We start from the raw sequence: 21717 nt of genomic DNA, 5'->3' as shown, positions 1-21717 counted from the left end.
GCATCACTGAAAGGCTAAAAGCAGGCAGAAAGTCTGTATTTAATACTCACAAGGCAGAACATCTTTGTATCGGTTTTTGTCCATATTCTGAGGTACCTTTGCACATGTAACAGCCAACCCTGGCTTTTTTCTATAAAGTTGCTGTAATAAAGAACAAAAAACAATAATTAAAAAAAAAAAAAGATAAAAGTTGAGGAATACAGTTGTGCTATACAAAAACTAGAGTCACAGGAAGATGCATAGATTGAAATAAAATCGGAAATTTGTTTCTTTAATCTTTTTCCTAACCATCCGCAAATTTCACCTCAGAATTCTTTTATTCAAAACATGCAAAACATTCTATTATAGCTAGCTAGTCCATCATCATCTCTAAATGAATTCTACGGTTAAAGAGTTAAAAAGGTTATTCCACTCTAAGGTTTACAGAGCCCTAATGCTCAACATGACAGCATAACACAGGAAGAAGTAATCTGGCGAGAGATCTTAATAATATATACAAAATATATACAAAACCCAAACACAACCTAGCAGTTAGAATTTAAATTTACAGAGCTACGTTAACATTTCTGGGATGTGTGGGAGACACATAAGAATAATTTAGTAGTAAGATAACAATTTCAGGTTTTCATTATTACTGTTTGGTTAAAATTCATTTGCCACAGACTGACTTAAACTCTGCCTGGGTGGAAACAAAACTGAAGAGGAAGATATTGCGGAAAGCTTAGATATACCAAAGTATACTTCCTAATTAGTTATTTTACTAATGTGAATGGAGAGTCTGGAAGTCACCACCAGTGATGAGGTGACAGAGAAATGCTCTCTGCTTCTGAGAAGCACTAGAACATCAATTAATGCCAAAAAAGAAGCCCAGTAAGCTGTGACTTATTTTATTAATGTATTGCTGGATGCATCTAATTTTAAAACAAATTAGTGCCTATGATGAGTTTAGGACTAAGGCTTAGTCCTTTTTTAAATAAGTGATTTTGTAGACAACCCTACCCCAAAACTGACAGTAAGGATGTTCATATGGGGTTTTTACATTAAGTGATACTGTAGTTCCAAAAGCATTAGAGAACAGAGCTGAATCCCGTAATAACAACTGAATTCACCTACAACCTCTAGGAAAAGAAGAATGTGGGCAGTTAAGTTGCTGCTGTTATTCCATCAATGAAGGCAAAGGGTGAAAACTAATCTAAGTGTACAAGAGATGTTCAAGAAATTTCATTGAATAGCACTGAAAATGGAACAAATTACCAACAAGACTGACTACTGTCAAACCCCACTATTCTACCCAACAAAATAATTTTTAAAATATTAATTTAGTCAGCTTTGGGTACACGAGTTAGAAATTTGCAAATTAAAACAAATTCAACATAGAAAAAGACTTATGTAAGACCAGTAACTTACTCTGCCCCACCTTAAGAAGTTAAGCACAAGCCTGCACTTGCTCTCTTTGGATAGGACTGAACATAACCAATAAAAATTCCAAAATATTCAAGTCTTTATATCAGTTTCTGGTAACATTGTTGTTTTTGTATAAATGGCAGAACTGAGTATTACCTACCTCAAACTGAATAAGGACTGTTCCACTTTCCAACCCTTTCTTTAGCTGTTCCATAGACTCTTCCAGTGTATCACCATATTCAGAACAGTTAGGAAGAAGAGATTCTGGGATATTCTGGGAATCAACTTCATCTTCTGATCTGGGCTCCACAAACTGTTTCACTACTGGAATATGCATAGAAAATTAAGATCCCCTAGAAACAGCATGAGTGAGGTTGCAACACATTTTTATTAAAGTCTATCAGATTGTAAGGACAAAGTTTACAAAAAGCAGAAGAGACCACAGAATGCACACAGCACAAACAGATTCAACATCACTTTGCTATGGACTAAGCTACTGTAGAAGCTACTGGTAGTAACAGACTCTCATAGACTTTATGAAAATGAAATTCCTCAAGGAACCTAACTATGAAGGCAAGAATCTGACATCCAAGCTTGAGGAATTTCTTGTTGCAGCCTACTCTTGCTGAATTAACTACTTGGCAGGCTAATGGGCTCACAAATAATTCTTCCCTGAGAAGTTTCAGAACATGAAGTCCTGAACTCATAAACTGAGTAGAACCACTGTATCTCTACAAAAGCCACCATCTCACTGAAGGTGTCCATCTACAAGCATCCTCTGCAGTGATCAATACCTCACACCTGCCAGATTAAAGAAAATAGGCCTGAGGTGAGCAGCTCCCTATAGAGGCGACTGACAAGGGGCCACATGTTGCCTTTAGAAAAGAGCAGAGACTTTGCCTACCTGCAAAAGTAGGTAGAGAACTGGTTACACAAAGACCAAATACCATAAATTGTCAGTAAAGAGGCCTTGGCATAACAGAAGCAGGACTGTGCTGAGGGAAAACAAAGCCCATCTGTCTTCCTAGAACCTATGAAATTTAAAATAAACTAAATGTTGCAGAGGAGTGTAAATGTTGCAGAGGAGTGTTTCCTCCTGCTTCCTAGTGATCCATCATCACTGCAGATTTCTAACTCATGGTATAATCAGAAAGGCTGTGCAAAATCCTTCTATAAGCACATGTGTTAGTTAAGGTATATTATAGCTCCTAGAAAGAAAATTATAAACAAGAAGTTTCATAATTTCCAAAAGCTCATGTGTTCTGTTTCCATTTAAGCACAGAGCAAATATGAGACAGCAGGATGGGTCCCTGCAGACAAGCAGTTGAGCTATAAGTTCCAGCTCCCTTGAGGCATCCATGACAGTGTATCAGTGACTCAAAAGTTACAACAGTGTCCTTTGAATGCAATGTGGTGTGTAAAACAAAACTCAGTTTCTTAAGACTCTACATACATCAGAAACCATTACTTGTTTGCTGACAGCAGCTTGGTGAGTAGCCAGCACAGGTCATCAATCTCAAACTGTCTCTTATAAGAACAAACAAACAAAAAAAAGCCTATTTGATTTATTTTATGTTTTACTGTATGATTGTGCTGTGGAATAAATCATGGGCGCTTACAAAGATAGAACTAGAGATTATCCTACATTTTGGAAAGAATAACTTTGAGAAACTATTCTTACAGATTGTAGAGTTTAAATTAAAGAGAAGTTCTAATGACACATTGTTTGTTCTAATGGTAAGAAGCTACTGTTAAAACATTTTATGCCAGAAATTCAAATGCAAGGCAATCTACTATTTAGCACAGACCAATTCCCAATACATTGAGAAAACATTTACGTAAACAGAAGAAGGGGTACAACGAAGCATGAGTATGGTCTCAAACACATTAAAAGTAAATAACATTAATCCAGTTACCTTTCCGCCTGACTAAAAGCGCAAGCTCTCTTGTGTGAGATTCTCTGCTGGCTTTTATAAACATTACCACCTGGTCATGCGTGTGCTCTGAGATATCTCGGCCATTAATTAATACTATCTGATCACCTTCATTCAGTTTTGGAATGCATTTATCAGCCTGTTTCAAGACCAAAGAAACACATTAATATCACTGTATCCAGTCACATAAGGAGGAACAAAATAGGGTATCAAGTTCATCACGTAAGCAAAGTTATCCTGAAAGAGTTTCATCTTCTGTATCATAAGTTTTATCAAAGGATTCAAATCTAGAGCTGCATTAATAGCCTCAAAGTCCCCAATGAAGATGAAAAACGTTTCAGACAGCATATTGATAGCTATAGAAAGATTTTTTATCAAGTAGCCATCACCATGTTGCTTTTAAAGATGTACATTTCAGCCTCTGAGTTTGAATAGTCAATAGTTAAACCTATCTGCAAGTGAATGCTCCGAAAAAGGACTTTGGGCATATAAGATAACATATTTAATTAGTAAACAAGCTTCCATTTTTGTGCAGTAAGTACTGAAATGTAATAGCCTCAAAAATCAAGTTTGGAAATGGAATATAATGTACATAACATGACATCCCCCAAACTCATTCTGGGGAGCAAACTGCCCCCTCTCCAAATTAAAACTGCCATTAATGATACCTTCTTGTCCTAGATCAGATTAGCTCCTGACCTCAAGGGTACGTTCGGCTTTTTTTCTGTCGTGCTTCTGAGTACACTTGACTGCAAGTCCAATGCAAAGTAATTCAGGTCATGGACAGTCTTTGAGCAAACAAGATTCTACAATCTTTGAAGAGTGCCACATAGGATGACCATTTTCATTGCTATTCTGATATTTTGTCTAAGAAACTCGCAGCTACAGTACAGTGATGTACTTAGACATATACTCCACTTTACATGCTTTATATGAATATGATATGTTCTGTTACAGCCTGCTGTACTCTATTCATAATTGCTTCCTGTCCCTACACTAGCACGGGTTTTCTGAACTTTCTTTATCCAACCTGCCCTATCAAAAAGAAAACGTGAGTAAGGAGTTATGATTAGCCCTCTCCTCCTGATCCGAATTATGCCTTACAGAAAGCATAGTTTCTGAGAAGTTTATCAGTGATTTACCGTATCATCAAGTAACAAACAGAAGATGACAGAGATGATGACAGAACCAACAGGAGGAAAAAAGTAGAAGAGAAGGTATGAAGAACAAGTTAAATCAGGAACTATTTGTATCAGGGAATAAAGTAAAAGAGGAAAGAAAACTTGAAATGTGAATGAGTGTCAAGAAAGGAAAAGAAAAAAAAAAAGAAAGCAAAGAGAAAAAAAGAATGTATGAAAAAAAAAGCTGCTTAAAAAAAAAAAATCCCCTAACTTTTTCTAAAGAAAGAAGATGGAGAGGTTCAAAAATGATGAACAAAAGACAAAGACGTACAAATAGAGGAAGAAAAGAATTTAGAACAGCCATGATGTTCATGAACATTGTCAGCAGCTAGGTATTCACAGCTCCTTGGAAGAGCACCTACAGAACACTAGGAGAACTAGGTGCTGCCATGAGGATCTATTTGGGATAGTTTCTGAAGGTAACATTAAAGAATACAACTATGAATGATTTATTACTCTGAGATATTACTGTTAGTCATATTTGAAAAGATAAGTGATATTTAGACTGTATCAGCCATGCAGACCTTATCGAAGCAGTCTGAGAGTATCAAGAAGTCAACTAGAATACAGAAGGAAAGGTTCCTGGATCTCCTATACTTGCTTTTAATTTAGATTTCTTGGCTAGTCACTAGCTCTTTTATTCCTCATTGCAGGGAGAAATTAATATCTATGTGCAAATGAACTATGTTCATGTGACATGCTAATGTTTTAGTCATCTCTCTTGCTTGAATCATCCAACTGTACAAAATATATCTTGAAAGGGAATTAATTCCTTCCATTAGGAAACATAATCTGTAGATTTTTCAGATACCAAGATTCTCCTGACAATTATGTCAAAGGCTTCCTATCCTGCTGACACACCCTGTGTTTCATTTTATGCTAATCACTTCATTCTCAGAGGCAAGAAGCATGCACACTATTTTTCAATCACAAGCTCTATTAATTACAGCCCTGACAACTTCTTCATCATCGCAGGATATTAATATTACTTGTGAAAACAAAATCAATATCGGATTTCATTAAAGAATAACATATTTAATAAATGATTTTTCTTGTTTATATTTAGGCTCTCTCCTGCCTTTTTTTCCTTCTCTGTCCACTCCCCAAATCTTTCCAGTGTTCTAGAACATTGCTGCTTTGGAAAAGGCTTTAGGATGTGGAAAGAAGAAAAATTGTCTTATTTTAGCCTGTAGATTTGTCATATTCGCCCACCCAGAGACAGAGATCTTCTGGGAGGAAAGAGGCAAAAATGCCTTACAAACCTGAGAAGTAATATTAGCATTTACCAAATAGTGTCTCTGGCAGCAATTTGCGAAGTAATGAGTAAGCAGAATAAGTTAAAATAATAACAAATATAAGGATGGAAGAGTAACACTGTGGTTCTGGGTGGCTAAAATATCATAAAAATGCATTCTACATTCCACTAAACTTGAAGTGTCAGCTATATTTCATTAAGCAGTCAAGAGGAAATCAATTTTAGTCTATGGAAAACAATATGGCCACTATGCTCTAAAAGTAAGCATCTATCTTTTCCCCCCTTGCTGCAACTCAAAGAAATTTCTACAGCACTGCTGTTGAGGGAAATGTATTAGATACCAGTTCTGAGTTTATTTCCTGAACCTTCGTAACTTAACTTGCTTGATGGCTTAGCAGTCTACAGAGCTAATTGGTCACTTGAGTCTATGCCTATGGCTACTAATTGCAGGTGTTTAAACTAGGTGCCCAAGTTAGAAGGTCAACCACTTCCACCCCTGTTCCAATCAGCAAAGAGGAAGCCACATTGTGCTTCTCAGACGACAATGAAATCAGACAACAAGAAATCACCGCCTCTGGAAGCCCTTCTTTCCTTAGCTGACTGAGGAATGATCCTGATTCTTCTATGTTATCTTCATCATCTCAAGTTATGTTTAAAAAACTAGCTAGGCTGAACTTGAGTCTCTGTAAGGACATTGGAATTTTCACTTAGGGAATTTAAATTATTATGATAATTTCCTATTCCTTTTCCATCCAAATAATTATGTCAAGCCACAAAATCATAAATGGGACAGAATATTTCTCACACAGTTTATCACAATTTACATCATGACTTTTAGATATCATTCCTGTGACCACTTATCAAATTTGGTAAGAGTCTGCAATGTGGACAGCACACCAGATTTTCAGGACTAAATCAGGAATATTCCTATCAAATTTGTATCAAGATTTGGGAAATATACTTTGAAAGAAGACTAATGGAAACAAAAAAAAACAAAATAAGACAGATTTGTTAGACAAAATTACAAATTTGTTGCATTAATGATTCAGAAAAAGAATGAAGCTGTTCTGTCATTGTTTCACAATTAAACATAAGAATACAAGAATGGCTGCACCCATTCAGACAAATGTTCTACTGATTTAATTTATCCACCAGAAATTTACTTCCAGTGAGCAATAAGCAAAATAAGGACAACACAAACAGGTATTTCTTTCCTGAGTAGTCTCCTGTCATATAATGGGTTTTTAACTCCTAGGGTTTCCTTAGTCTGATGTAGCTTGCCTATTTAGTAACCTTCAATAAGTTTTCCTTCCAAATATTTGTCAAGTCCTTTCTTGACCCCACAAAAAGCTTTATCCATAGCATGCTTTTTAAAGACTTTTTACAGGCCTATTATCTGATACATGAAGAACCACTTGTTTTTACATATTTTCAACCTGTCTTTACTTAGACAGCTTGTACTGAAATTTTCCCGCTACACTTTGTGCAATGGTCCTGATCCTGCAGATCTCTGCTATATCTCTCTTAGTTTCTTTTTTTTTCTCTCTCTATGCTGCAGAAGCTCAGGCTGTTCATTTCTTCCATAAACATTGCTCCATTCCTCCAGTCATGCCTGCTGCTTTTCTTCTAACACTTTCCCATTCATGATTTCTTTTGGGAGAGCACAAGGGGAGGCTTAACCAGACCATATTTTTTATTGGTATCTTGTTCGGTCTACTATGCCTCATCTTTTCATTTGTGGTTTAAGAAAACGTTGAAGGAACTGAACTCTAAATAGAACAGGTCAGCTACTTTTTTGTTCTGGTTGAGGGTTTCCCAAGTTCTTATTATAAAGACCTAATTGAAAGGGAATAGCAAAGGGGGAGTTAAAAATTGTAGGAATTTACTTACAGGTGATCCTGGAGTTATTCGTGACACCACTAATGGCATTTTTTGATCTATACCACCCTAGAAGAATGTCAAGTAAATAATAAGTGTAAGTACACATAGCATTTCAAAACAAAAATTGATGATTGCTTGTGCTACACAAGACCCTTGCTGTGTCATTACAGACAGGGTCAGCAAGACTTAATTTTCATCAGCAAGTGTCTTTTTTTTGCTTTTGAATCTACCAATTATTAATTTCCAGGGAAATAGAGCCAGTGTGAATGTTCAGTGTCTGCTTACCCATACATATAACCAGCAGGCAACAAATAAACGAAAAGCAGCATTTATGCTAACCTTACCTACCATGTCTAATTAAACACTTGAACTCACAAGGAAAACAGCATTCCCTAATATGGTACCGAACCTGCAAGGGATCACATGGGATACAATGTCCAGAGAACTACACTGCCTCATTCTCTCTACCTGACACTAATTGAAGTTCTATCACTGCCCCATTAATAAATGACCAACGTGAGAAGACCAAAAATGGCTCCTGATTTTACAGATATTATGGCTACTTGACACTACTCTGGCTACTTAAATGGAATTTCACGGAGGATTTCGTTTAATAACACTGAAGCCCAATTTCCAGAAGTTGATGCCTTCAATTAGGCTCCCAACTTGATACTTAAGCAGCTATACAGTCAGCTTGCTTTGGATCATCATATGCATCATATCCTAAGCATAAACAACTGAAGAACTGAGTCAGCAGACTTATTTTCATAAATAAGCTTTATCTTTTAACGATCAGGCTGCCACTTCTAAAAAATTTTGTTTGATGAGAAGCCTCTATATACTGCTTTCACCAAAGCATCACACTAAAAATGAAAAATAATATGCCAAAGAGTGAAAGCTACATAAACCCTTTGAAAATAAGACTAATGTGTTACCTTTAGATTAAATCCAAACTTCCCATCTTCATCTGGTGTGATACGCACCAAAAGTAAGTCTCCCTCAATTAGTTCATTCTGAAATATATAGAGAAAAAAAAATCCTAATTTTTAAATAAGAGAGCAGCAAATTAGAATATAGTGTATTCAAATTCAGGTACTCTCTAGATGAATGCTATGAATAAATATTTTTTTAAAAAAGGAAAAAAGCTACATTTACAGCATATACGCACTGCTGCAAACTTTTTATCGCTTATTATGGTAAAAGCAACAGCATAAATCATGGTTAAGTTGTTCAAAACTTCTTTTGTCCTAACCTTATTACTCTCAGCTTTCTCATTTGATATCTTGATATTTTCACTGTGTTGTCTTTGCTAAAGGTGACTTAAAAATAAAAAAACAAACTTAGGTATTCTGAAAAGCTTTTACTATGAGGACTATGCAGCAATTACATCTTCCCAGTCTTCCCCTGTAAAGGGGAGCGTTAATTGCCCATGGGAGAGCAGAGTAGTTAAAACCTGGCAGCAGCTACAGGCAAGGCAGGTTAGTCAGCTGCAGGCCACTACAGCACTACTGTGGCTGGAGAGAGAGGGGAGAAACGACAGGCTACCATAAAACCAGCAGGTAGCGGCTGCTCTCCGGCCACCTCAACATTCAAAGTAGGACTTGTACCAGTCCTGTAAAGGAAAGTTGGAGGTAGAACTGAGTTCTGCTTGCTATTGAGACATACAACAGCTTAAGTTTGCTCATCTTGCCACGCTGACAAGTAGATATGATTTAATATTAGCTTTGTGTTTAAAAGAAGGCAGTTGACACACCTTATCACAGTAGTATTGACTGGAATCTTCTGTTAAGCTTGTTTTTGTAACGTTGTCATATGTTTCTAGGAACTGCTTATCCACTCCTTCCAGTGGGTAGGGGCCCGAAATGTTACCAACTCCATTGGGAGACGGAGACAAGGCTTTAGGTGAGGTATGTGTCAGAGAATTCCGAGCTGGACTATTCCCCAATGCATTCCTTAGTAAAAAAAAAAAAAAAAAAAAAAAAAAAAAAAACGTTAAAAAGGTACAAAAAACACTTCAAGACTACAATTGTGCTGCCTAGTTGAAAAAGAAGCCAGCTTTATACTTCTGATTTAACACCATCCATGGTAGTGCAAAGTCGTAAGACTGAAGGATGAGCCAAGAATATCATTTGATCAGTGGACATTCAAAATTGGACAAAATAAAACTAGATGAGCAGGAACATTATCAGCAAAATATCAGGAGGTTAGCAGTGAAAGATACTGTTTGCAGTGGTACAAGAAATCACAGTAACATGAAGGAAACGGGGTTTGAAAGTCAGGAAATGGCCTTTGGTTGGCAATTCTAAGAGTGAAAAAACTTGTGCAGTGATTCCACTCCAACTCTTGCAAAGTCCCAGCACACTCTTCACTCCTCTTTAGGTGCTATCTCAGCATTGCCCCTCTGAAAGTAGGTAGCATGCAGAAAAGCCATGGTAATAAGAAATGAAGTAACAACAAAGGGTTTAATGGCAGCTAATACATTCTGTAGTTGATGTAATCATCTTTATTTAATACATCTAACATTTTAAAATGTAATCTTAAAATTTAGGAAATAAAGGAAAAAAAGTAAGTAAATGAATGCCTCAAATCTTGGAACTGGTTAAGTTGCCTGATAGCAATGTTCACTTTAGCTGTATGCCCACCTCTGAAGAGGAAGAATAGCTGGCCACTAATACATTTAAAACTCTATTAATTGGATCAAATTCACAGATATCATACACACTAACTGCTTCATCTTCATACATGCTACATAATAGATTATGAAAATGCTATGACTGGGGAAATAGGAATTTCACACCAAGGACATATAGCTGTGAGCAAAAATGAGTCCTAATCACCAATACTACCCCACTGCAGACAGACCTTTCAGCTGCTTGTCACCTCATTGTGCCTTGTGGCAGCACACTTTGCAGGAATAGTCTGCACTGCTAAGGACAACTCAACATTGCTATGAACTATATTTGAACCTTGCAGGAATGTATGCTTTTAGTTGTGCTTTATAGTACAGCCACAATTAATTTTCAATAAACTTCACCATTCCTAAACACAACATTAAACTCTCATAGGGTGGAGGTATATGCCAAAATAAATCCTGTCATTAAAACCTGCAAGTTTAAATATTCGTCCCTTCTCTTGTAGTAGTCTATGATTATACACATGAGCCTTTCTGAGCCATCTCCAGTGACCACTGCTGGCTGCCAATGAAGAAGGCAACTTGGGCTTAAGGAACAGGACAAGCATTGGAGCAAGCTTTAACATGGCAAGGACTCGCTTCCTGCCTTGTAGAAATCTGAGTGCAACCAAGAAACATTCCTGAAGGGCCATATGCACCACACACTTTGGCATTAACACTTTGGAGGTTCGGTTTGCTACTCATACTTAGCCATGTGAATTAACTGTAAATTCTGCACAAAAAAAGTTGCACAAAACATTTATTATAGAAAATACTTTTGACTGTTCAGTAGATATTATTCACTTGGTGCTCTCAATTTAAGAAGACTTTGAAGTTATTAACAATATTTTAAATTTTCAGAATTTAGTTTTTAAACATTTTCATTTGCATTATAGCTCATTCTCCAGTGTAGGAAAAAAAATACAAATGTGACAAACTGTTTCAGTAAATGCTCTGTGGCATTAGAAAAAACACCAGTGGCTTTTAGCATCATTAAAGCTTTACAAAATAGAACAGTTTAAAAAACAGCTTTTGTGTTAACAGTGGTTAGGGCTGTATTAGGCCTTGGGCTTGCCATACCATGATCCCGAGCCTTATTTTTTCAAGAAAGCTTTACAATCTTCATTCCTTTGTACGTTTATTTTCAGATTACTGGTCTGGCATGGTTACAAGACAGGAATAAACATATAAAGTTTGTTCTATGCATTCTGTTACATATCTTAAAGCTAAAGATTCCATAGTAGAAAGTTTAAAGAAAACTCACTTTGATGATTCTTGTTCAGATGACCTGTTGAAAACCAGTAAATAAACACAAGTTAAAAATTCAGGAAAACTGGAAATAAAATCCAATTGAAAATGCACACGTAAAAGGTGGAAGATGCACTTAGAGCAAATTAAAAAAAAAAAAAAAAAAAAAAAAAACCCTTAATCCTATGTTGAAAGTCTGCGTCATAGCTATGGACTTTGTGAAATACTCAACAAAAATCCGAGTAGAACCAGCAGTTGACTACCGCTTTTGGAAGGAGGCCAGCTGCAGACAATGCACATCTGCTACTTGCACTTAAATATGCAGCAGTAGAGTTATTTAACAAGACACTCTATATCACCTGACAGCTTTAGGTGTGGATAAAAATGACTACAGATGTTCCTGACTGTATTTTACAAAAGCCCAAACATGGCAGCATCTTTATGCAGAGCTTATGAGAAATGGGCAGAGGCGGCTGCGGAAGCGCAAAGCACCCGGTACTTAATCTCTCACACCAGAGAAGCAGAACAGATGCTGACACAGAGAATTTGAGGACAGATGAGAACCAAAAGGGAAGTGGTAGCACAGATGAGGCCAATCTAGCACAGAAAAGCAGGGCAGTTAATTAAGAGTCTTTGCAAAGCAGCTTGGCTGATTGTAATAGATTCCTAAAGCATTAGGAAACTAATGTCCACACATAGTATCTGACACTAAGAAACTCTCTTCTTTGTTCATTATCCAACATCATCTAGGAGCGAATGAATCTAAAGGATCTCAAAAAAACGGTGTTCAAGAAAAACTATTGCTTAAATGTAAAAGAACAGCAAAAATAAAATAAAATAAAATAAAATGATGAATTAATACGCTGTCAGGCTGTCCATCTAATCCAATATTCTGCTTTCAGAAGGGAGGAACAGCTGATGCTTAGGGCAGTTGTCAAGAAACAGGGCAAACACAGTGATACATTAAGAGCAGGTCTGAGACTTCTGGAATTGAAGTTGTGGCTTATTCAACTGTACTTCACTAAGAACAGAAATACACTATCACAGCTGGAAACAGAAGCAGCCAACATCGATGAAGATGCTATGGATGTCATAGACGGTTCACCCCAAAATATGCAAAAACTGGTCCACTCTAGTAGAATGTAAAATGTGACATTTATCACCAGAAAGTAACATCATTTTTTTTAAAGACATTTTTTCAATGCTTATCATCATCTCCCTACAGCCTATCATTTCATGTAGCTACAGTCTACAGTTTCTCCCTGCCATTCCCTGAAGGGTACTGAGCAAAGGAAGAGCTGTCAGGCGTCTATCCTAAAAGGAGCTCTGCCATCTCACCTTTTAATTTTGATCCCTGTACTCTGCCACTCTGAACATTAACACAGACATCACACCATCAAAACGAGTGAAGACAAAATCCTGTTTTGAGTTCAATGTTTCCAACATTAAATCTTAATCAAAAATTAGACTGAAGAATGATTGAGGAATGATTATTAATTTTGAATTATTATTCTGTGTATGCCACTATACACAAAATTCTTAAATATTCTTTTAAAAAATCATGGGAACTCTTCCTATGCAGTCTTGGAATAACAGCCCTTCACCAAAACAATATTATCATATGACTCCTCAAAAAACAGAAAATAAGCAAAATATCCCTTGAAACAAGAAAAAACAGATAAAGCAAACACCACAGTTAACACTGTCTAGGTAGCATAATGATGCAGCTTAATACCTACTTACTTGATGAAAGTATTTATATATATCAAAACAATGACTTGCTTCAAGTTTTTATTTTTCTCCATGGAATCCTCTTGGATTTATTAATCTAGCTTTATACAATATCAGTTAGCTTTTCTTCTTCTTTCAGCAATGTGTTCTGTCAAAAGTGTCATTCTCCTTTTCGTACTCATCTCAAAACAGTCCATTATTGTTTTTGCTTTAAACACGTAATCAAAATATTACTAAACTAGTTGTCAGGTCAATGAAGATGAGCTGTATGCAATGAGTTCATGTTACAGTCTTTCTAATCACATGGTCTTTTTTTTCAAGTCCATATGGCAAATTCATTTCAAAAATTAAGTTATATATGAAAAAAGTAAACAACTTTCAGCATATGGGAGCATTATTCAATGTATTCATATGCCTTAATTAGAAATCAATTGAAACAGCAAATTATACTATATTAGATCAAGTAACCAATTGGTAAATAATACACACAGATTCTTTGCTTGAGAAACAAAGCAAATTTTAACACAGGTCAGATAGCTTTACACACTATGGGGCAAGCCCAGCCTTGATAAGTAGTGACCAAAAATACTGAAGGAAATAAGCCTATCCTGGAGAAGCACAAACATGAAGTAGTTTGTTTGGCACACCGAGTTCCTGAATTGCCAGTTTAGAAGGCAACTCACAGGATACAGCTTACTGTAATTACTGTCCTGTACACCAGCTTCTGTATTATATGTCAGTTCCTTTGTATGTATTTGTAAATATGAAGAATTTGTTCCCTGAGAGACAAAGCTAGTGAAGTCTGCTTTCCTAAGAATTTCTGGAGTGTGTTTTTAGTTTTTTTATCATTATTATTTTATTTACACTAAAATTTCCTTTCTGCTGCAGCTGAGCCCCCTTGTGACTCCCACTGACCCTCTCTCCTCTCAGTTTGCCCTACTCTGCAAACCTTGCGGGGGCTTCCCTACTGGACATGAGGGTGCAAAGCTCCTTAGCAATCTGCACCCATACACTGCCTGGCCAGCCAACACCACAAGTGCATGAGAGACCTTGGGAGCTCATACCATAAATTCTCCAGAAGAGAGAAAGTTTATGTGAAACTGCTGCTTAGTCACTGATTTTTATTAAGCTTGTAAAAAAAAAATCCACTCCTACACTAAATTTGACTACAAATGTCCAGATTTTCTAAAGTGGGAACAGAGAGGCAGGGCAATGACATAAGCCTTACTTCCTTAGGAAGTCATGCTAAAAATAATAAAGAAGAAAAATAAAATTTATTTTTAGTTTAAGCCAATTGATTTCCTAGTGAGGGAGAGAACAATCACACTGTACATCCTTTCTAACTTTTGTCACAGCAGAGCTGTAACTCTATTAACAAATTCTACATGGAATTGTTCCAAAATAACCATTTTCAAAGCTCCCACAAAACTCTTTTTACATTCCAAGTTGTGATAGAATTAGATATAAATCATTCTGTTTTAATATAATAGCCCCCTCCAACATAGACAGAGATTTAGACAGAAAAACCAATTGGGAGCTCTGTTCATGTACTGTAAATAAACAAAACATTCTAAGCTATCTCAGCAATACTTATGTATGTAATACTTCTGTAGACTTGTGTGTAGGATATATATATAGCTAGTTGTAGTTGCTGAGGGTTTATGTATTGAATTAGTGCAGTTCCATTCATTCATACTAGCTCAGAAAGAGTTACTGATTCATTCTGTAATTTAAGTATAATAAGTAACCAAAAAAAACTGGAAAACAACCAAATGCAACCCTTGAAAGAATGAGGGACAACGGATCTCACCCTTCAAAAAGTGCTTAGTAGCACAGCACGCCATAGCTGCACAAGTTTCCATCTGCACAACTCACACAGTGCTTCCAACATTTGGCTACTCACCGACCTCAAGGAGTTCCACAAATGAGGAGATGACCTTTTCTGGCCATAACTTATTCCACGTTACTAACATATTCCTCTTCCTTATTTCACAGCATGCCATAGTTAAAAATCAGCAAGAGAAACACTCACCAGACCAACCAGCCAATCTTTTCCTCAAGAAACGGAGACCTTCCTTGCAAGGAGAGCAAACTTGCCATTGGTTGGGCTGACAAGCAAACTCTTTTGAACTGCAGGGAGCTTCTCTTGCTTTCCCCCTCTATCTAAAATGGTGCCATTTCAGTCTTCCACTCACCAGGAATTGCTCTGTCACTGCTGAGCTTTACAGTAAAGCTGTTTGCCCTGACTACCTGATTCTCCCGCTCTCTCAGGACTTAAGAAAAGACCTCGCCTTCCCTGTCTGGAATACTCTACAGGAGAATTCTGCTCTTCTGAGGCCTGATGAGGATAAAGTGCAGCACAGTAAAAGCCCAGGAGAAAAGGGATAATAAACAATAGAACAGTAGCAACGTCCGCCCCTCCTTCACGAACAACTGAAGGAAACATCTGCACAGCCTGGGCTTGCCCTTGGGCTCTCCTTTAAGTTCCTAAGGCTTTTTAGTTGTCAGTTTTTTTTTTTTTTTATCGTAACACCTGCAAGGCTGTGGAGACCATGCCAAGGTTTCCGTTATCTCTTTTCTGAGAACTCATCATTTAAAGTAGCATTTAGCGAGCTCGCGTCTAAGAAATAGCAATTAGGTAAAAAGATTTAAACGAATATCTTTCTGCTGCCTTTTCATAAAATTTATACAGAGAATGACTTCTGCTCAGTCTTTCTACAACAAGAACAACCAGCATAAGGAGGCTACGCACACTCTTTGTGCCTCATACTTATATTTACAGTTACACTGTGGAAGAACTTGAAGGTTTTTGCTATATACCAAACTTCTCAGTTATTTTCTGCAACTTCCAAACGTACACACTGGCAAGCTGTTATCACTGTTATTCTACATTTCCTCTACTGACTGTATTTCAGTCTACGACAGAGGCCATTTTTTTCTGTAAAAGTCTTGTGCATGCTAAAACTCTGCAACTGCTCAATTTGCTGTCGCCATATCACAGATTTCACCTTTCATACTGGAAACATTTTTAAAAGTAATTATAGTTCTAGCCCAAGAACACTACAAAATCTCCTTGAGAAAGCTCAAGGGATACAAGTGAGAACAGTACCTTCCTCTTGCTGCACTCAACACAGTCCTTAACGCATACGACTATCATCACTGAAAGCAGTTAACCCTAACCATGACCAACAGTCACAGTGTAAGAACACCAATGGTAAGAACACCAGTGGTACCACTGTCGAGCAGGTCAATACTGGACGCTTTATAATAAAAAATAAGGCATAAAACTTTTTCTGCCTTCCAATTTTTCATATGCCAAAAGCCCTGCTTCAGTTAGCAGCCAATACAGCATTTCCTAGAATATAATCTCTACAAGGGAATCAGGTCAGCTGTGTGCAATAGCAATCAAAAATAAAAACTAACCCATCCAGCATTTATTAAAAGATGCTTATATAAAAGCATGAATACTTATTGTCAGAGACATAGCAATGAAAAAGAATCTTAAACTGAGCTAGATTTGAGGGCAGCATGGATGCAGGGAACAAGAACAATTAGGCAAAACAGAGGCCAACTCAGGCTGGTAATTCACAGAATGAAGGGAATGAAGCATCAAGAATATATGCTGAATTTAGCTGCATTTATTAAAACAAATGGGGCAAATATAGAATGGGGCAAAGGGAAGAAGCTGAGGAAGGAAGGATGAGAAAGAGCCTAACGTGCACCAGTAAGGATGAATATTCAAGTTCTAACAGCTGACAGAAGATAAAGTGCAATTACTACACAAGTTTACACTAATTCAGTTGTCAGTTGTACTTCAGTTAGAAACATAAAACAGATTGCTTCTTTTGGACACAGTAAATGTGAATATGGATAAACATACTTAAAAAAAAAAAAGGTGTACATATAATCAAAAAATACACAATGAAAAGTGCATTTGTATATATTAGAGGGAAGAGTACAGGAAGTCCATAAAAGCACACTAGTAATATTAAAAAAAAAAAAAAGGGGGTGGGGGGAGAAGAAGAAACTTGGGTTGGGCAAGAGCATAAAGAAAAGAAAAATAACATGTAACAGTGGTTTTGACATAATTAATTTGAAGTCATAATTTCTGAAGGTGTAGTGTTCCTATCCTGTTTTACAAGGCTTGATCCTTATTTCACAATAGCTTGGACTACAGGATTTAAATGCATTTTATACTGCCTCGGTGAGGACAAATATCTTTGGTGATTTTTTTTTTAATTTAACAGAGATGTAGAAATGGAACAAAATGAAGACAAAAGAGAAATTTTCATAATGGGCATAATGAGTAAATTTATAGTATGACATCCTAATGACCCATGAAGGCGCATCAAAACCTTTCTATTTCTGCATTTATTTCAACATGAACTAAACAGAAATCACAGAGCCTACACACAAGTCTCAGAAGTCTTCAAGCTTGAGGCAGCTGATAAGTGATGAAAAGACAAGGTTAAAGGTTTTTTCTTTTAAGCCATGAAAACAATGCTATGGAGACTTGCCCCAGAAGAGTCTGCCTCTCCACCTCCTCTATAACCCTCTGTTGGCAATGGAAGTCAAAAACACTCTTCCCCCCACCTTCACCTTCTTCTCCTACATCATATGCTCACACCCAAGAATAACCAGCTATATTTATCACACTTACTAACAAAGAGTATGCCTTTAAATAAAAATGTAAGATCCATAAAACCCTCACCTGCAAGTCGTTCTTACAGAGTGATCTTGTACTACTTCTCTCAAAACTGTGACTTATAATGATCTTCTTGAAATACAGATTAAACAGTAAATTTTATAGCTAACCTTTTCTGTTACACTAGAGTCTACTCTAAATAAAAATTAACCTAGCCTGTGCAGTCTGTTATGCCAAATCATATATGTCTTCAGTTTATTTCATTACACAATGAGCAGTAGAAATCAAATATAGTTTAACTAAAAACAGATATCCATGTAGTTTTATATAGTTACTTTTCAATCCAATAATTTATTTTTTTCCCATAAGATAGTACCTAATATATGTCCTTGTCTAAATTTATATACTCTTATTAACAAGAACCCTCTCCACTCAGAGAAGTCAAGTATTTAGCAGTCAAAGGAATGCTAAAGAAAAATTCATTAGAAGAGCAAGCAATATCCAGTCTAATGCTGTAAACTATTCTGCTATGCTACATACTTATTTTTTATCTAACATCACGTTATATAACATCACACACACACACACACACATATATATATATTATAAACACATAAAAAGCATAAACTCATATAACCTGAATCTACAAGCCTGGAAATAAGCTCTGGTCTCACAGAAGTGAACATGAACAAAAATATCTTGGATCGTGAAAAAGTCACTTGTTTCAGTGACATCCTTTACTAATACCTGCTTGTTTCTGAAAGAAGCATCAGCTAACTTGAATGGTGATAAAACATTCAGTCAAGGGGCAAGCGTGGATGCTCGCAAGAATGTATGGTTTTCCAACAAACCTGGATTTGAAACTTAAATACACAAGCATGAAATTAGTCAAGGACACACTTCGCATTTCAGAATCACTGGCTAAAAAACTTGCAGCTTCCTGCAGCTGCAGTATGGTGTTCTATCTCATTACACTGCAAAATAGGAATATCCATATGTCATGCCTACAGCACAAGGGATTCCAAGTGGTAGGGTGAGAAAGAAGGGAGGAAAGGAAAGACATGGGGCAGAGAATAAAGTTTGAAGCTCCTCAGAGGCTGTTACCTGCCTTTATTTATTTATTGCAAGCATTAAATCTCATCATTTTAAGGTTAAAAAGTGTTTAACTTGTGTATTATTGAAACATTAAACCTTCAAATCTAATGTAATTTAATCTATTAATCTAAATCCACGGATTTTTAATGTAAATACTTTTAGATAAGCAAATAGATTCAGTTATTTCAGTTTTCATTTTAAGGTGGTGGGCAAGTTACTGCTTTCAAATTGCTCTGTGTTTCTAACAGCAGTTCTGCAAAGGGTCCTACAATGAACCACCGGACACTAAAACTATGACTCCCATATAATGTAGCTAACAAACTACATTAAATATCTTTTTCTAAAGATCCCGCACTGGGGATGGGCAGGGCAATTTCTTCAGGACAAAAATTACGAACAGATAAATTGCCAATATATATACATATATTTCATATATGACACAAGGTCTAACGTGCTGGCTTACATGATTGCAAAATGTAATCACCCCAGTAATCCAGTTAAAGCCAACTTAATCTTGCAGGTTACTGCTTAAATATAAGGTTTTGGAATTTCCTAATCTGGTCTTGATACAGTGCTATATCCTTTAGTATGACATTCTACTAATTTTTTATGGTAGCCTTTATACGTTGTATAAAAATGGTAGTGAACAGAACAAGTTAATATCATGGAAGGATATCAGCAATGATTCACTCTTCAGTGAGGATTTTCTCATTGCAAATTTGGAAACTGTAACGGGACCATTAGGAAAAAAAACTGCAAGAATTGTTGTCTTCAGCTATCATACCAGTTTAAAAAAGCAAAAAAGAAATCAAGAAGAATTCCCAGCACACTTCCATCAGCCTGTCTTTACAAATAACTGACAGTAATTTAAATACGTTACACTGAAAGGGAAACATTTTTGTCAAAAGGAAGCTTTTCTGTTTCATGGTACATACTATCAGGGCAGCAGATGGTTAGGAAGGTTTGATGCCAGGTAGCCTGTCGGTATGAGGCAGACATTGTTGAGCCCCTCTCCCAAATTAAAGCAGCTTTGAAGGTAATTTCAGAAATATCATATCCACATAATTTGTTTCTTATATTAAAGGAAAGCCACAAGCGTAATATGTGTTGCTCCTCCTTAATGTATACCTCAATGTTTAGGAACTTCTGCAGACATGTAACCTGACAGAATAAATGTAGCAAGGAGATATCAGCAGTGCTTTCATGAAGAAAATGTAAATCCCAGAAAAGCAAAAACATCTTCAGTGAAACTGAAGTCAAGACTAGGAAAAGTCAATTTTAACTAAAACATATTCACCAACAAGTGCTCTAACTAATTACTATGTTTTGTATGGACATTATTTTGAAATTCATTTTAAAAAGACAAAAGAATAGTAGAAGCACATGCTTACATATGCAGTCATGGCGTTAAGTGTAAGTTCAAAAAGATTTCAAGATCTTTCAGGATTATTTTAGACACAGTGAATTCAACATGTAGTCAGAAGGTAGATTAGGTTACCTGCTCTGAACTGGTGAAGCATAGCAATAAGAAAAGGAGCGGCATGACACGCAAAGCGGCCTACTAGGCCTCAGAGGGCTCAGCGTGGGCTCCACAAGTTAGTTAGCGTTAATATTTCAGTAGCTGCAGCAGCCAGATGAGATGGCCAACAGCACAGCAACGAAGAAGGCAAAGAAGCAACAGTAAAGCCTGCTTCACGAAGGCTGGAAAACCCTGGACTCAAGTCGTCTTGAAGTCCTCTGCAGCACTGTCTTTGGTGACAGTTTTTGTACGTAGCTGTGATTTGAGATGGCTTGGCTTAGGCAGGCAAACCTATTAATTCCCTGTGAATAAAGCTCTGCATTTAATACATGTTAATTTCGGATTAGAGCAATTTCTGTCTAATATACATGTAATAAACAGCCCTAGTCTTTTCTACAGATTCTAATTTTGAGAGATGAGTATTTCTTTTGATCATGTCTGGGCTACAAATTGTACTTTACCACAGAGTTGCTTAGATAATTTAGGCAGCAGAAGCAGCCTACCCACAGCAACACAGAACTTGCTCACAAGCTTAGCCTGTTTTTCTGTAGTTATGTACACAATTTGCTCTATTTAAAGTTTCCTTCAGCCTTTTTTCTTTTTCCCCTTTTCTTCCTCAGCCTTTAGCATGCACCCCCTAAAAATCAGTTAGAAGGCAGAATGCTCACACAAAGTACATATTTTGTCATTTAGCTGTCTCTTTTGTCTTCTTTAAACCACAGTGGTTCTTAGCCTTCATATTCCGTTGCAATACTTCAAGTATTCAAAAGGAAATATGCATCAATAGAATGCTACTTATTTAAAGAAATCAAAAAAAGAAATGAAAGATAAATTAAGATATTTTAAGCACTTTTAAACTAAACATAAGAACCCTACCCCATGTCTGAAGTGAAACAAGTGAAAATAATCCCAACCCCTTCCTCCATCCATGGCAGCCTCTAAAATGGAGAGGAGCTATATCCTGTGTGAACTGCACCTCACACACTTCTGACATTCATAGAGATTAAACTGAAATGATGTAAATACGCTATTGTATGCATCTAATTAAAATCTGGAATGAGATATGACATTTCTGCCATTAGATACGAGCATCTTGCAACTGTTCGCTAGCAGCCCTCCATGGTTGTTTCAGGATTCTTTTCCAGATCAAAGA

The 21717-nt window shown here is 36.6% G+C and overlaps 1 protein-coding gene across 2 annotated transcripts in view; it reads right to left on the bottom strand.

The window, feature by feature from the left end:
* Positions 1–21717, bottom strand: part of PTPN3 (protein tyrosine phosphatase non-receptor type 3) — an 84480-nt gene that overhangs the window by 17997 nt on the left and 44766 nt on the right. For both annotated transcript variants that reach the window (XM_010222790.2, XM_010222791.2), the window contains exons 14-20: positions 11591–11614; positions 9409–9607; positions 8591–8668; positions 7665–7721; positions 3321–3477; positions 1565–1728; positions 51–141 (exon numbers count right to left, since the gene is read on the bottom strand). In XM_010222790.2, the coding sequence (XP_010221092.2) occupies positions 51–141; positions 1565–1728; positions 3321–3477; positions 7665–7721; positions 8591–8668; positions 9409–9607; positions 11591–11614 (770 nt within the window). The remainder of the gene's footprint in view (positions 1–50; positions 142–1564; positions 1729–3320; positions 3478–7664; positions 7722–8590; positions 8669–9408; positions 9608–11590; positions 11615–21717) is intronic.

The sequence above is a fragment of the Tinamus guttatus genome, unplaced genomic scaffold (genome assembly GCF_059628265.1).
Source record: "Tinamus guttatus ecotype Peru unplaced genomic scaffold, ASM5962826v1 Tinamus_guttatus_pri_ptg000025l, whole genome shotgun sequence".
NCBI lineage: Eukaryota > Metazoa > Chordata > Aves > Tinamiformes > Tinamidae > Tinamus > Tinamus guttatus.
This window is presented reverse-complemented; position numbering and strand designations above follow the sequence as displayed.